Source organism: Babylonia areolata, chromosome 1, assembly GCF_041734735.1.
Source record: "Babylonia areolata isolate BAREFJ2019XMU chromosome 1, ASM4173473v1, whole genome shotgun sequence".
NCBI classification, from domain to species: Eukaryota; Metazoa; Mollusca; class Gastropoda; order Neogastropoda; family Buccinidae; genus Babylonia; species Babylonia areolata.
The window spans coordinates 30,437,162-30,454,606 of record NC_134876.1 but is presented as its reverse complement, the minus strand read 5'-3'; the positions used below and the strand labels follow the sequence as shown (position 1 = coordinate 30,454,606).

Below are 17,445 nucleotides of genomic sequence, written 5' to 3'. Positions count from 1 at the left end.
ATCCGTAATGTCTATATTATCCGTCTATTCTAGCTGCGTTCATCATTTTCTTCATTTTGTTTCAAAAAATTCTTCGGGTTGGAGCATCATTAAAAAATCTTAGGAAATCTTGAGATTAAGTTAAGCCATCAACGATTAACTATCAGTACCCAACGAACCAACTCTATGAACCAAGGAACGAATGTGGAGTTGTCGCCCAGCAATAGTAACTCGTCTGCATAGAAAGGGAGAGAATCTGAGGATACTGGCTCGAATCCCAAAAGCGCCAGTATTTTCTACCCAGTAGTTATTCAGATGAGACAATAATAAGCCGTGTTCCCTGTGTGTAACAAGTACTTAGCGCATGTAAAAGAATACACGGCAACAAAAGGGTTGTCTCTGGCAAAAACAAATTGTGTAGAAAATCCTATACGATAGGAAAACAAATACACTTTGCAGACAAACAACAAAAAGAACAAAAAATGGGTGGCACTGCACTGCAGGGGAACATTCTCCCTGGGGAGAGCGTCCCGAATTTCACACAGAGAAATATGTTGTGATAAAGAGTAATACAATTCAATCCAGTACAATCCAGTCTAGTACAATGCAATGCAATATAATACAATACAGTACAGTACAGTACAGTATAGTACAGTACAGTACAATACAATAAAATACAATACAATGAAATACGATACAACACGACACGCCACGACATGACAGTATAAGGTACGATACGATACGATACAATACAATACAATACAATACAATACAATATAATACAATCCATCACAGCACAAGACAATACAGTGCGATACATTACAATACAATGCAATGTAATGCAATGCAATACAACACAACACAACACAACACGATACGATACGATGCAACACAACACAATACAATACAACTCAGTACAATACAACACAATATAACACAACACAACGCAACGCAAAGCAACGCAACACAGCAAAACACAACGCAACGCAACGCAACGCAACGCAACGCAACGCAACACAGCACAACACAACACAACGCAACGCAAAGCAACGCAACACAGCAAAACACAACGCAACGCAGCGCAACGCAACGCAACGCAACGCAACACAGCACAACACAAAGCAATTCAGTACGATGTATATAATGTGTATGGTTCTCAGGCAGACGGACGGGAGTTCTTCACCATGACCAACACACAGAGAGGGACCATCGAGGTGGCACAACACAACACACTTTACGATACGATACGATACGATACGACACGACACGATACGATACGATACGATACGATGCGATGCGATGCGATGCTATACGATGCGATACGATACGATACGATACGATACGATACGTTACGATACGATGCGATGTGATACGATACAATACGATACGATATGATATGATACGATACGATACGATGCGATACGTCACGATACGATGCGATGCGATACGATACGATGCATGTCTGTGTATGGTTCTCAGGCAGACGGACGGGAGTTCTTCACCATGACCAACACACAGAGAGGCATCATCGAGGTGGCCGAGAAGCTGGACTTCGAAAGGCTGGACCATGACGGACGAACCACCATGTGGCTGAACGTCACAGTCACCGTATGGGGGGCGTTGTTTAGTGTTGTTTTTGTTTGGTGTTGTTGTTGTTGCTGTTGTTGTTTGTTGTTGCTGTTGTTGTTACTGTTGTTTGTTGTTGCTGTTGTTGTTGCTGTTGTTGCTGTTGTTGTTTGTTGTTGTTGTTGCTGTTGTTTATTGTTGTTGTTTGTTGTTGCTGTTGTTCTTGCTGCTGTTGTTGCTGTTACTATTGTTGTTTGTTGTTGTTACTGTTGTTGTTTGTTATTGCTGTTGTTGCTTTTGATGTTACTGTTGTTGTTTGTTGTTGTTTGTTGTTGTTACTGTTGTTGTTTGTTATTGCTGTTGTTGTTGCTTTTGTTGTTGCTGTTGTTGTTACTGTTGTTGTTTGTTGTTGCTGTTGTTGTTTGTTGTTGTTGTTACTGTTGTTGTTTGTTGTTGCTGTTGTTGTTTGTTGTTGTTGTTACTGTTGTTGTTTGTTGTTGCTGTTGCTGTTGTTGTTGTTATTGCTGTTGTCGTTGCTTTTGTTGTTTGTTGTTGCTGTTGCTGTTACTGTTGTTGTTTGTTGTTGCTGTTGTTGTTTGTTTTTGTTGTTACTGTTGTTGTTGTTGTTGTTGTTGTTACTGTTGTTGTTTGTTGTTGCTGTTGTTGTTACTGTTGTTTTTTGTTGTTGTTACTGTTGTTGTTTGTTGTTGCTGTTGTTGTTACTGTTGTTGATACTGTTGTTGCTGTTGTTGTTGCTGTTGTTGTTTGTTGTTGCTGTTGTTGTTGCTGTTGTTGTTTGTTGTTGCTGTTGTTGTTGCTGTTGTTGTTTGTTGTTGCTGTTGTTGTTACTGTTGTTGTTTGTTGTTGCTGTTGTTGTTACTGTTGTTTTTTGTTGTTGTTACTGTTGTTGTTTGTTGTTGCTGTTGTTGTTACTGTTGTTGATACTGTTGTTGCTGTTGCTGTTGTTGTTACTGTTGTTGTTTGTTGTTGCTGTTGTTGTTTGTTGTTACTGTTGTTGTTGCTATTGTTGTTGTTACTGTTATTGTTGCTGTCACCGTATAGTGGTGTAGTGTGTTGTTGTTGCCACCGTATGTGGTCTTGTTACTGTTGTTGCTGTTGTTGTTACTGTTGTTGCTGCTGTTGTTGTTGTTGCTGTTGTTGTTGCTGTTGTTGTTACTGTTGTTGCTGTTGTTGTTCTTACTGTTGTTGTTATTGCCACCGTATGGGGTCTTGTTGCTGTTGTTGAACTTGTCATCGCAAAGGGGTGTTGTTTGGTGTTGTTGTTGTTGTTTGTTGTTGCTGTTGGGGGTTTTGTTGTTGCCGTCACCGCATGGGGGTGTAGTTTGGTGTTATTGTCACCTTATGGGGTCTTGTTGTTGTTGTTGTTGTTGATGATCTTGTCATCGTATGGGGGTGTTGCTTACTGTTGTTGTTGTTGTTGTGTGTGTTGTTGTTTGTTGCTGTCACCGTATGGGGCTGTAACTTGTTGTTCTTGTTTGTTCTTGTTGTTATTGTTGTTGTTGACGTTGTCACGGTAGAAGTGTGGTGTTTGTTCCGACGTAGTTTTTGTTGTCGCTGAATGGTGAGGTTGTTTGTTGTTGTAGCTGATGATGTCTGTGATCACCGTATGGAGAAATTGTTGTGGGCTTTTTCTTTATGTCATCTGGTTCTACTTCTTCTTGTTCTTCTCTTTTTCTGCTCCTCCTTTTTCCTCTTCTTGATCCTGCTCCTCCTCTTCCTCTTTTTTTGGGGGGGGGGTTCATATTTTATTGCTCTGTTGCTTGTGGTGTGTGTGTGTGTGTGTGTGTGTGTGTGTGTGTGTGTGTACCTGTGTGTCTTTATCGGAGTATGTGTGTGGAGGGGAGGTGATGAGGTGGTTGTGAGAGAGAGAGAGAGAGAATGGGGTGGGGGTATGTGTGTGAGCCTGTGCGTGTGTGTGTGTGTGTGCGTACGTGTGTGTGTATGCGCACGCGCGTGCGTGCGCGTGGAGAGAGACAAACATACTTTTTGCGTGTGTATCTGGTGCTTTTTCTTACATTGTTGGGTGATTTTCCTCCCCCCCCCCCCTCCGCCCCCCTCCTCCTCAAATTACAACTAATTGATGCTCCACGCGCGCAGGACTACGCACGCAACACGAACTGGACGACTATCAAGGTGAACGTGTTGGACGATGATGATCTGAGTCCTGAGTTCTTCGTGAAGGGGGTGTGCGTGCCTCAGCCTTACAAGGTCCCTCCCTGTCCTGTGACTTTCAGGGCCAAGTTTCCACGTAATGCCACGGTGAGTGCGACTGTGGGAGACCTGTAGGTTTCATTCGGTGGTGTGTGTTCTTGTTGTAGGTGGAATGGATAGATGATAGTGTTGGTGATGGTGGTGACTGTGGTGGTTGTGTAGTGTTGTGTGTGGTGTGGTGTAGTGTAGTGTAGTGTAGTGTAGTGTGTGTGTGAGGGGGTGGGGTGGGGGGAGAGGTGTGTGTGTGTGTGTGCGTGTGTGTGTGCGTGTGTGTGTGTCTGTGTCTTCTACGTGTTAGTACGCATGGAGTTTCTTCCGTGTTTTGATGCATGCGTGCGTGTGATGTGTGTATGTAGAATTCAGTGCACTCTGAATATCTTTCATGAACAGAGAGTTAGCGAATATTTGGATTTCAGTGTGTGTGTGTGTGTGTGTGTGTGTGTGTGTGTGTGTGTGTGTTTGTGTGCGTGTGTGTGTGTGTGTCTGCGTGGATGCTACAGGGCGTGGTCAGCAATATCGGACCAGGCCCCATCTACGCGTATGACCGAGACACGATCAACAACTCTGTTACTTACTCGCTGAGGGATAAAGGCAGTGAGTATCCTCCCTTTAACATACTGTCTCAGTGTGTTCGAAGGTGCGCTGAGACTATAATGTGGTTATTTCTTGTGTGTGTATTTTGTCGTTGTTTTTTTTTTTTTGTGTGTGTGTGTCTGTGTGTGTGTGTCTGTGTCTGTGTCTATGTATCTGTGTGTGTCTGTATCTGTATCTGTCTGTGTACCTCTGTGTGTGTGTGTGTGTGTGTGTGTCGCTGTAGATATTGTCAGACTTTACGAAATAACCTTTATATGCTTTTTATTACTCTGTTTGTTTTTGGTGTATGTGTTTTGTTGGGTTTTTGGGGGTGATTATTTTTGTTTGTTTGTTTTTTTGGGTTTGTTTTTGGTTGTTGTTGTTGTTGTTTTTCTGGGTGAAGTCAACTTTATCAACTCCAAAGAGAAATTCACATGTGTAACAGTTGTTGCTGTTGGTTTTGTTTTCCAAGATTTCCTTTAATGGGTATCATGCGTGAGTCTTGAACTTCATGCCTCCTCTCTTGTTTTGGTTTTTTGTTGTTGTTGTTTTTTGTTTGTTTTTTGTTTTTTTTTTTGTTGTTGTTTTTTTGTTTGTTTGTTTGTTTGTTTTGTTTTGGTTTGGTTTGTTGTTGTTTTCTTTGGGGGGGGGGGGTTGTTGTTGTTTTTTTGGGGGGGTTGTTGTTTTTTTCTTTTTTTCTTTTCTTTTTGTTTGTTTTACCGTGACCAGATTCTCCGGGAGTGTCCTTGCACTTCACCATTGACCCCCACACTGCTGAACTCCGGGTGGTCCGGCCTTTCACTGAAGCTGGGGAATACTCCCTCTACATCATGGTCAGCTCCTTGGGATGGTGTCGTTGTTCTTGGCATTGGTGGTGGTGGTGGTGGTGGTGGTGTGGTTATTGTGACGGTGGTGCTGTTGCTGTTGTTGTTCTGGTGGTGGTATTGCTGTGTTGTTGTTGGTGGTGATGGTGATGATGGTGGTGGTGGTGATGGTGGTCGTGGTGGTGGTGATGATGGTGGTGGTGGTGCTGTTGCTGTAGTTAATGTGCTGTTGTTTTTGTTCATGGAGGTGGTAGTGATGGTTGTGGTTGTGGTGGTGGTGGTGGTGATGGTGTTGTTGTTGCTGATGTTGTGTTGGTGGTGGTGGTGGTGATGTGGTCGTTGTTGTCGATGTTGCTGTTGGTAGCTGTAGTAGTAGTAGTGATAGTGTTGCTGTTGTTGTTGTTGTTGTTGTTGTATTTTGTATTTGTATTTTATCACAATAGATTTCTCTGTGTGAAATTCGGGCTGCTGTCCCCAGGAAGAGCGCGTCGCTACACTACAGCGCCACCCATTATTTTGTATTTTTTCCTGCGTGCAGTTCTATTTGTTTTTTCTATCGAAGTGGATTTTCTACAGAATTTTGCCAGGAACAACCCTTTCGTTGCCGTGGGTTCTTTTACGTGCGCTAGGTGCATACTGCACACGGGAATTCGGTTTATCGTCTCATCCGAATGACTAGCATCCAGACCACCCCTCAAGGTCTAGTGGAGGGGGAGAAAATATCGGCGGCAGAGCCATGATTCGAACCAGAACGCTCAGATTCTCTCGCTTCCTAGGCGGACGCGTTACCTCTAGGCCATCACTCCACTTGTTGTTGTCTTTGTTATTAGCGGTTTTGTTGTTGTTGATGGTGGTGGTTTTTTGTCGTTGTTGTTGTTCATATTGTTGCTGCTGTTGTTGCTCTTCTTTTTCTTCTTCTTCTTTTTGTTCCGAGATTTGAAGATGGTGTAAAATGGTGTGGGGTTGGATGAGGTATTATTCATATTACAATTCAGATCATTTGATTAGACAAACGACCACGGCAGTTGATACAACAGATTGTCCAGAATCATGCGAAACGCATTGGCTATCAGCCAAGTCCTGTCTATAAAGCTGCAGTAATTGTTGATGCTGCTGCTGCTGCTGCTGAGAAGGAGGGGGTGGAGGACGACCACGACGATGATGATGATGATGTTGATGGCGTCGATGATGATGATGATGACGATGACGATGATGATGATGATGTTGAACACAACACGTCACGATACCGTAGCAGTCGCCCTCACACCCGGTCACAGGCGGAGGAGGTGTCTAGATACCGGTTCCCTGCCCAAACGACCCTGGACGTGGAAATCCTGCCCCCGGCCAGCGAAATCTCCAGCACCTCGAGTCCCAGACCCACGGGGGGTGCCGGGTCTGGTGACCATGGCAACGGTGGAGGAGAGGGAGGAGACGTGGGGAAGACGGGAAGGTCCACAGATGAAGAGGAGAACAACTCGGAAATGGTATCGTGTGTTGTGTGGGTGGGCGGGTGTGAGGGGGAGGGGTGGTGGGGAGGTGCGTGCGAAGGTGGGTGGGAGGTTGTAGTGTATTGAAGTAGTGCTCTGTTGATATGTACCATTTGATCGAATCTGTGTTGTTAAATCGTCTATACTGTATATTGGCAGATGAGCGTCTTAACCATTCTGACACTTTCCTCCCTCTGATATATAATGAAGTACTGTCGATGTGTACCATTTGATCGATTCTGTGTTGTTAAATCGTGTCATCACGGGCACTGTGTCGGCAGATGATTGAGCTGTTGTAATGTTTTAAGTTATGTTTATGTCTGGCTCGATGATGTAAGGCGCTTTGAGCAGCATTAGTACTGGATATCGCGCCATAGAAAAGTTATGAATTATTATTATTATTAGATGAGCGTCTTAACCGTTATCCCACCTTTCTCCTCATGGTGGATGCAGGTGGCCATCATTGGCCTGACCATACTGGGATTCCTGGTGGTGGTCCTGGCCGTGGCGCTCTTCATCAGCTGCATGAAGCTCAGGCACCATCGCCTGGGCCGGGTGGGGTCTGCGGGAACCTCTGGTAGCTCCAGGAAGTCCTTCGTCAATGAGGAGGTCCTGCCTGAAGGGGCGGACGACGGTCATCAGCTGGACAAGAAACGGCAGGTGAGTTTTACTGAACTGGTCCTGAGACGCGTAAGATGTACGGAGATTGTGCCATATTTCAGTTTCAGCTTCAGTTTGTTTGTTTTTTTCAAGAAGGCGTCAATGCGATCGGATGAATTCATATATTCAACTACACCACATCTGCAAGCAGATGCCTGACAAGCAGCATAACCCAAGGCGCTTAGTTGTCAGGCCTTGAGTGCATGCTTATATATTTGTGTGCCTGCCTATCAGAGTGGATTTCTTCTACACAAATTAGCCATGGGTTCTTTTTTCAGTGCGCTGAGTGTGTGCTGCACACGGGACTTCGGTTTATTGTCTCGTCGAATTAATATTCATTCATTCATTCATTCATTCATTCGGAGATTGCCAAAAAGAGAGAATATAAATGTTTTTTTTTCTTGGTTTGATTCTTTTTTTCTTTCTTTCTTTCTTTCTTTCTTTTAACAAATGATTACAGATACAGGTGCTTTAACAATTGGGAGGTAAAAAAAATAATATATTGATCTGAATACTGGCAATTTCACATCAAAAATGCTATTAGCAAAATGATAAATATTGACTGGATTATTTCATTTTATTTTATTCTATATCATTTCATTTATTTTCATTGACTCATTTTTTTCCCTCGAGGACTGACAAAGTGCAAAGGGTAACGCTTGCTGGTCAGGCATCTGCAATCGTTCGCAATTAGACTTTCCCGTTCGCATTCACCCTCAGGCATCCCTGCCATTTCAAACGTCGACAAAACGTTGAAAAGAATGAGCAGACTAACTTTTCCTGGTGCAACCAGTTGGAGAAAGCCTTTGAAAACAAAAAAAAACTATGTTTGACTATCGTACAACATGTTATCTTTACAGTACACACGTTGAGCTGGTCGCTTCAACTGGATCGTTCGATATTACCCATACCTACCCCTAAACATACTCTGAAATTGTTTTCAAAAACATTCTTCGTTCTAAAAACTTATTTTCAAATTGTGTTCAAGACATTTTTGTTGTTGTTGTTGTTTTGTAAGCTTACTTTGTTGTTGTTTTGTAAGCTTACTTTGTTGTTGTTTTGTAAGCTTACGTTGTTGTTGTTTTGTAAGCTTACGTTGTTGTCGTTGTTTTGTAAGCTTACTTTCAAATTGTGTTCAAGATTTCTTTTTCTTTCTTTTTTTTTTTTTTTTTTTTAACCTGTAAACTTACAGTCGAATTGTGTTCAAGAGCATTTTTGTTCAATACGCTCACCGTAAAATTGGGATCAAGATGATTTTTGTTCTATACAATTGCTGTCAAATCGTGTTCAACACCATTCTTGTTCTGTAAGCGTAAAGTCATATTGTGTTTAAGAGCATTTTGTTGTGGTGGTTTTATTCTTTTCACCCACTTTCAAATAGTATCCAAGACGATTTTTAAGTATACTTTGAAATCGTTTTCAAAACCATTTTTTGTTCTATCAACTTCCTGTCAAACTGTTTTCAGGGGGATCTTTACTCTGCGCCCAACCCAGATGTGTTTGACGGAACTCGCTCTTTTGAAGATGGCGTCAGTCATGAGTTCTTCAAAGCCCATGGGAAAACCAAAGTGGCACTCCTTCTGCCCAGCGATGCCACTGCAGCAACCATCGACCCTATCATCATTGACGATGGGATGTAATCAACGTGTTTGATGCGCAGGATAATCGAGAATGAACGTTGTTTAATCGACCTGACTTTGGAAGAATTACTAAAGAGATGAGGCAAGCCAGCGATACGTAGTCGTTATCAAGCATTATGCCTCCTAGCTTTGATTTGATAATGCTTTCTTCTGGACAGTTAGGATTAGTTAAGTGTTGTTGTCTCGCAGCCATGATAAAATAATGTTTGTTGTTTTTGTTTTTCTCTGATCATAGCTCTAATGAAGTATTATACCACACAGTTCTGGTATGATGTTGTTGTTTTTTATGAAACACATTGATAAGCAAGCATTATACCACGTATATGCTACATAATAATGCTTTCTACGGAACTTAATCATGATCAGATTTTTCGCCACGCAGCAATGGAGCTTACTGTGGAACATAGCAATGATTAGGTGTTATGTTACGCAGCTGTGATATGATAATGCTTTCTACTGATCATAGTTATGATCAGGTATTATTGTTTCACAGCTTTGATACGATCCTGTTTTCGCAACGGCGATGTTTTATAGCTTACATTTCACAAAAAAACAACTAAAGATTCGTGATGTGATATTGTATTCTGAACATAGTTATAACGAAGTAGGTATATCATTGCATAGTTGTGGTCATGTATTACTCTACGCATCTGAAAATATTTCCTTTGAACATAATCATGATCAAGTATCTTGCTACGTATCTGTGATGTGAAACTGTTTTCTACCGAACATAGTCATGATCAAGTATTACGCTACGTATCTGTGATATGATGTTTTCCATTGAACATAGCCATGACCAAGTATTTCGCTAAGTATCTGTGATATGATGTTTTCTATTGAACATAATCGTGATCAAATGCTACGCTATGCATCTGTGATATGAAACTGTTTTCTACCTAACATAATCATGATCAAGTGTTACGCTGCACAGCTGTGATATTATAGTTTTCTTGTGAACATAGTTATGATCAAATATTATTGCTGCGCATCTGTGATATGCTGATTGTTTATACTGAACATAGGTATGATCACGTTTTACGCCACGTTATTGTTGAATAGTATTGTTTGGTTTTAACAATTAAATGGCTAAGATTCATGAAGAGATTCACTGGTTTAGAAACACACACACACACACACACACACACACACACACACACACACACACACACACACACACACACACACACACACACACACACACATTTTGGCCACACAAAATCAAATAAATGCAGAAGGCTGTATCCTGATCCGTATTTCACAAACAAACGAATTCGTACCTCGATACGAAATTAGGAGTTAATAGATGAGATCGAACGAGGCAGGAAAAGAAAACACAAAAACAAACAAATAAACAAATTGTAATCCCAAAGATGGAAGAATTTTTAGAAAATAGTAATAAAAATAAATAAATAAATAAAAGCAAACAAACAAACAGACCAAAAAAAACTGGAAGCGAACAAAACATTGTACATAGTCATTCTGCCATCCTGGCATAATCAGTTAATAGTTGGACTCCTGATCCACTGTTAGTTGGACTCCTGATCCACTGTTAGTTGGACTCCTGATCCACTGTTAGTTGGACTCCTGATCCACTGTTAGTTGGACTCCTGATCCACTGTTAGTTGGACTCCTGATCCACTGTTAGTTGGACTCCTGACCTGATCCACTGTTAGTTGGACTCCTGATCCACTGTTAGTTGGACTCCTGATCCACTGTTAGTTGGACTCCTGATCCACTGTTAGTTGGACTCCTGACCTGATCCACTGTTAGTTGGACTCCTGATCCACTGTTAGTTGGACTCCTGATCCACTGTTAGTTGGACTCCTGATCCACTGTTAGTTGGACTCCTGATCCACTGTTAGTTGGACTCCTGATCCACTGTTAGTTGGACTCCTGATCCACTGTTAGTTGGACTCCTGATCCACTGTCAGTTGGACTCCTGATCCACTGTTAGTTGGACTCCTGATCCACTGTTAGTTGGACTCCTGATCCACTGTTAGTTGGACTCCTGATCCACTGTCAGTTGGACTCCTGATCCACTGTTAGTTGGACTCCTGATCCACTGTTAGTTGGACTCCTGATCCACTGTTAGTTGGACTCCTGATCCACTGTTAGTTGGACTCCTGACCTGATCCACTGTTAGTTGGACTCCTGATCCACTGTCAGTTGGACTCCTGATCCACTGTTAGTTGGACTCCTGATCCACTGTCAGTTGGACTCCTGATCCACTGTTAGTTGGACTCCTGATCCACTGTCAGTTGGACTCCTGATCCACTGTCAGTTGGACTCCTGATCCACTGTTAGTTGGACTCCTGATCCACTGTCAGTTGGACTCCTGATCCACTGTCAGTTGGACTCCTGATCCACTGTTAGTTGGACTCCTGATCCACTGTTCATCAGTGATTAGGGTTCGAAGCCCCGTTTCGGCATGGTGTTGTATACAAATCAAATCAAAATCAAATCAAATCAAATCAAATCAAAAACACTTTATCAATCCACAATGAAATTAACTTGTGCAAAATCACAAGCTCGTTGTAACCACCAACTTAAAAACAACATAACATAACCAACATACTAAAGGCATTTTTTTGTTCTGATTTCTCTCACCCAGCACGGATGTCAATATACCCCCCCTCACACCCCCACCCCCGCAAACGGAGTGTGGCTGCGTACAATCTCCAGAAAATACAGAATAGTGCAGCTCGACTCGTCCTTAAAAAGTCGAGGGGAGAGAGCGCTACTGCTCTCCTGCGGACACTTCATTGGTTGCCTGTTCAAGCCAGAATTGAATATAAAGTTGCCTGCCTTTGCTTTCAGTGCCTGAATTGTGATACTACACTCTCATATCTTTCTGAGCTTATTAACCCGTACTTGCTAAACAGAACATTGAGATCTCTTAATTCCTCCCAGCTAACTGTTCCCCGATACTTCCTAAACTCCTGTGGAAAGAGGTCATTTTCCGTCTCGGCCCAACAACTTGGAATTCTCTGCCTATTGCTCTCAGACAAACAACTCGTCTATCTACCTTAAAAGCAAATCTTAAAACTTATCTCTTTAAAAAAAGACTTGTCATAACTCAAATAGTGCTGTTGTCCCAGGCCCATGGCAATGTGAGTGTGTGTGATGGGAGAGTAGAGAGAATGGGGGTGGGTAGATGGATGGTGGTGGTGTGGTTCGAAAGGGAGAATGACCCGATTTTTACCCCTTTTACCTTTACTACCCAAAATGTTATTTTACAATTTTTACAAAATCTGTGGCATGCAGATTACAATTATGTTCCTTTTTACATGTATGTATTTTAAGTGAAAATTGCTGTCATCTCAGCCGTTTAATCATGTGTGTGTCTGTGCGTGTGTGTTAGTGTGAGTGTTGGAGTGTAACAGTTGTAGTATTGATAGTATGTTACTTTGTGAGTTTTATGCATTGAGTTTTTATAATATTAATGATTCTAGTTTATGTTTCTGCTACTTTTTATATGCTTTCTTGTTTCACTTTAGGTATTGGATTGTAAAGCGCTTAGAGCTTGCTTATGTTTGTATTATAGCGCTATATAAAAATAATATATCATTATTATTATTACATGATGGGTTAAAAACGGTTCATACACGTAAATGCCCACCCGTTTATATACGAGTGAACGTGGGAGTTGCAGACCACGAACGCAGAAGAAAAAGGATGTGACATACACCTGACTTTGGTTGAGGAAGGTTTTTTTTTAAAAACACGGAAGGGGAGGATTGGGCCCCGCCTTCGCTGCCCGAACCCTGAACACAGTGGATCTTGATGTTCTGTCCCGATGGCCGTGAAAGCCTAGCTACGTGGAACTTTAAACCTTTTTTTTTTTTTTAAATTAACGTGTCCTTACTTTGGCCGTGATATGATAGCACTTACATGTGACTGCTGGATCTTAGTCAACTGTCAATATGATCATTATGATTACAAAGGTGAAATGGGTTTCATTTGTTTCGTTTTGTTTTTGTTTTGTTTTGTTTTGTTTTTCTGTTGTTTTTGTGTGTGTGTGGGGGGGGGTAATTTCATATATATATATATATATATATATATATATACATACATACATACATACATACATACGTTGCTTTCTGTGAGAGTTTTTATATATGTCATCTGTAGCATCTGGACATTGCCACACATATGAAAAAATTCTATGTGACGAACACTACGACTTTTTGAACATTGATTTGAATGCTGCATTTTTTTTATACCGCTATTTTTGGTTCAGTGTGTAGTAGTTGTGTTTTTGTTGTTGTTTGGTTTGTGCAGTGGCATTATGTTCGTGTTTATCTGATTTGACTAATAAACTGATGATTGTTTTCGTTTTCCTGTGGGTTGGCTGAAGGAATGTGAAACGGACGGAGCTTTAAAGTTTATAGACAGATTCCTTCAACGGAAGAAATGATTGCCTTTAAACTGGAGTGCCCCAGTGCAGAAGACTGCATGGTATATCACCTGGTCACGAGCTTACAGGTGTGTCTCTGAGCGGTGGGAAAAGGTGGTGGTGGTGGTGCGATGATGGGTGAGTGTGTGGATGTGTGATGCGTGAAACATATACATGGTTTTGTCGCCGTTGTTGTTGTTGTTGTTTGTATCAAACAAAAAAAAAAGAAACACAGATTTGTATATTATGAGAGAGTGCGCGTGCCTGTTGTCGTGCGTGCACGTGGCTTGTGTGTGTGTGTGTGTGTGTGCGGGGCGCTTGTGTGTGTGAGAGAGAGAGAGAGTGTGTGTGTGTATGTGTGTATGCATTTGTATATGCTATGCCTGTGTGTGTATGTGTAGTCGGTGTGTGTGTGTGTGTGTGCGTGTGCGTGTGTGTGTGTGTTTAGATTTGCTTCGCGCGCGCGTACACACACACAGAGAGACAGAGAGAGAGAGAAAGCGCAGAGACACACCACAGAGCACACAGAAACACAGAAAGGCATGCCGACAAACAGAATGTTCACACATCTGTCACTTCGTTAACAAGCCTCCCCGAAACTGAACACAGATACATACCAGTCAGTGTTAACCACAACTGAAGGCCATCACAAGTGTCTAATGACCGATAATTACTGTAATAATCTTCTCCTTGTCAACCTCCTCAAGCTAGTAACACCCGTTGATTTGCTTCTTGGTTATCGGTGCAGGCTTGAGTAAAAAGATACATGTGAGACCCAGTCATATCGGCTGGCCAATTTCCTCAGTTCAGAAGGTCACTTCGGGTTACTTGACCACGGAAACTCTGGCAGTCATGTCCGATTGTTCGTTCCGGCTCCTCTTGTTTGTTTGTTGTTTTTTGTGTGTTTTTTTTGCTGGTTTTTTTTTTTGTTTGTTTGTTTTTTTCTTGTTCTTCTTGTTCTTGTTCTTGTTCTTGTTCTTCTTGTTCTTCTTTTTTTTTTTTTTTTTTTTTTTTTTTTTTTCCTGGACTTTCTTGGGTCGACTACAGTTTTATTTTGTATATAAATTCATTATGTCAAATATCTTCTTCTTCTTCTTCTTCTTCTTCTTCTTCTTCTTCTTCTTCTTCTTCTCCGTGTGGTCTGCTCGATTGAGCATGGTTTCTTTTTTTTCTTTTTCTTTCATATGTTAAGGCATGCCTGTTGCTGATTGTTAATAATCACTTCTTCCAGTTGGGAGGATTGTGTGCGTGTCTTAGTTTTTAATCGGTCCTCCTATCTCAATTGTCTGTCTGTGACGGGCTTTTGATCAGTTCAGCTTTTTTTTTTTAAAGGCGGGGAAGTAAAGGTGGGGTGGGTATGGGAGGAGCATGAGGCGACACCGCAGTTGCTGAATCAGTTTCGCCATGTGGGCCCGTCCTATGTCCTCAGTGTCAATGCCGGCATCTCCAGTAGGTTCATCCACTCTGTTAATCCGTCTGTCTAACACTGTCCTCAGCCTCTGTCTATGTCTCTGTCACTGTCTCTCTCTGTCTGTCTCTGTCACTCTCCAGTAGCATGATAATAATAATAATAATGATAATGATAACAATGTGCTCTTCTATAGCGCTGTTCCCTCAAAGAAAGGCTCACAGCGCTTATCAAAATTACATATAGCAAGAACGAAACAACAGTAATGAAGAAGATTCAATTTGCAATCAATCAGTCATGGCGCTCCACAAATTACAAAAAGAGAAGCAACAATCATCAAGGGAAAAGAATCAACCACACAGAAACAATCACTTTACTCACATCATAAACAACACACACACACACACACACACACACACACACACACACACACACACACACGTGCACACAGCGCACCCTCCCACCCACCCCTACACACACACAATACTGGAAACGGTAGAACGTCCCTCATATAACAACAAATTAGACTGAGTTGTAACTCAAATGTAAGACAAAAAAAATATGTTTTCAGGTGGGACTTCAAAGAGTCTGGGTAAGGGGCCTTTCGCGGGTCAGTAAAAAGAGAATTCCAGACAGTTTGGACTGAGAATCTAAATAATCAGTGACTGAAGGTTTTCAGTTTAGTTTTCGGCAGCCTAAGTAACCTTTCAGCTGAAGATCGAAGTGACCGAGAAGATTTATAAGTTGTTAGTGATGAAGAGAGATACTGCGGGAATGTGCATAAAAAATAGTGGTATTCGAGCGTGGCAAGTGTGAACTGGATACGTAATTTAACTGGGAGCCAGTGCAGCTCGTTGAGCAAAGGTGTTACATGGTCACGCTTAGATTTCCGCGTAACAAGTTTAGCTGCACTGATTTGAACTCTCTGCAAACGACTGATCTGATCAGCTGGAAGACCCAAGAGTACAAAACTGCGGGAATCCAGAAGCGAGGCATCAGTGGAAGAAACAAGTCTAACCGTGGCAGTCTTTTAAAGAAACGAACAAATGCTGGCAATTTTCCAAAATTTCGAGAAAAGCTGCACGGCAGATGGAGCTAATGTGTTGCTGCTTGGACAATATTTGGTCTAGATATACAACGAGGTACTTGACAAAAGGTTTGAAAAGAACTCTATCACCACCACCACCATGTGTATGTGTGTATGCATTTGTATATGCTATGCCTGTGTGTGTATGTGTAGTCGGGGTGTGTGTGTGTGTGTGCGTGTGCGTGTGTGTGTGTGTTTAGATTTGCTTCGCGCGCGCGTACACACACACACACACACACACACACACACACACACACAGAGAGAGAAAGCGCAGAGACACACCACAGAGCACACAGAAACACAAAAAGGCATGCCGACAAACAGAATGTTCACACATCTGTCACTTCGTTAACAAGCCTTCCCGAAACTGAACACAGATACATACCAGTCAGTGTTAACCACAACTGAAGGCCATCACAAGTGTCTAATGACAGATAATTACCGTAATAATCTTCTCCTTGTCAACCTCCTGAAGCTAGTAACACCCGTTGATTTGCTACTTGGTTATCGGTGCAGGCTTGAGTAAAAAGATACATGTGAGACCCAGTCATATCGGCTGGCCAATTTCCTCAGTTGAGAAGGTCACTTCGGGTTACTTGACCACGGAAACTCTGGCAGTCATGTCCGATTGTTCGTTCCGGCTCCTCTTGTTTGTTTGTTGTTTTTTGTTTGTTTTTTTGCTGTTTTTTGTTTTGTTTTGTTTTTTGTTTTTTGTTTTTTCTTGTTCTTCTTGTTTTTGTTCTTGTTCTTCTTCTTCTTGTTCTTCTTCTTTTTTTTTCTTTTTTTTTTTTTTCTTTTTTTTTTTTGCCTGGACTTTCTTGGGTCGACTACAGTTTTATTTTGAAAATAAATTCATTATGTCAAATATCTTCTTCTTCTTCTTCTTCTTCTTCTTCTTCTTCTTCTTCTTCTTCTTCTTCTTCTTCTTCTCCGTGTGGTCTGCTCGATTGAGCATGGTTTCTTTTTTTTCTTTTTCTTTCATATGTTAAGGCATGCCTGTTGCTGATTGTTAACAAACACTTCTTCCAGTTAGGAGGATTGTGTGCATGTCTTAGTTTTTAATCGGTCCTCCTATCTCAATTGTCTGTCTGTGACCGGCTTTTGATCAGTTCAGCTTTTTTTTTAAAGGCGGGGAAGTAAAGGTGGGGTGCGGGGGGGGTGGGGGGGGGCATGAGGTGACACCGCAGTTGCTGAATCAGTTTCGCCATGTGGGCCCGTCCTATGTCCTCAGTGTCAATGCCGGCATCTCCAGTAGGTTCATCCACTCTGTTAATCCGTCTGTCTAACACTGTCCTCAGCCTCTGTCTCTGTCTCTCTGTCTCTGTCACTGTCTCTCTCTGTCTGTCTCTGTCTATGTCTCTGTCACTGTCTCTCTCTGTCTGTCTCTGTCACTCTCCAGTAGCATGATAATAATAATAATAATGATAATGATAACAATGTGCTCTTCTATAGCGCTGTTCCCTCAAAGAAAGGCTCACAGCGCTTATCAAAATTACATATAGCAAGAACGAAACAACAGTAATGAAGAAGATTCAATTTGCAATCAATCAGTCATGGCGCTCCACAAATTACAAAAAGAGAAGCAACAATCAT

At 41.8% G+C, this 17,445-nt stretch overlaps 1 protein-coding gene across 2 annotated transcripts in view; it reads left to right on the top strand.

The window, feature by feature from the left end:
- LOC143291767 (protocadherin-15-like) overlaps positions 1-9,517 on the top strand; it is a 41,598-nt gene extending 32,081 nt beyond the window's left edge. Inside the window, exons 7-14 of one of the 2 annotated variants that reach the window (XM_076601921.1) lie at positions 1,140-1,193; positions 1,513-1,587; positions 3,664-3,825; positions 4,278-4,371; positions 5,080-5,183; positions 6,452-6,658; positions 7,115-7,321; positions 8,788-9,517. In XM_076601921.1, the coding sequence (XP_076458036.1) occupies positions 1,140-1,193; positions 1,513-1,587; positions 3,664-3,825; positions 4,278-4,371; positions 5,080-5,183; positions 6,452-6,658; positions 7,115-7,321; positions 8,788-8,961 (1,077 nt within the window). In that variant the 3' untranslated portion in view covers positions 8,962-9,517. Of the gene's footprint in view, positions 1-1,139; positions 1,194-1,458; positions 1,588-3,663; positions 3,826-4,277; positions 4,372-5,079; positions 5,184-6,451; positions 6,659-7,114; positions 7,322-8,787 lie in introns of both variants that reach the window. The other variant, XM_076601911.1, reaches the window with a different exon arrangement.
- Positions 9,518-17,445: the final 7,928 nt, after the last annotated feature.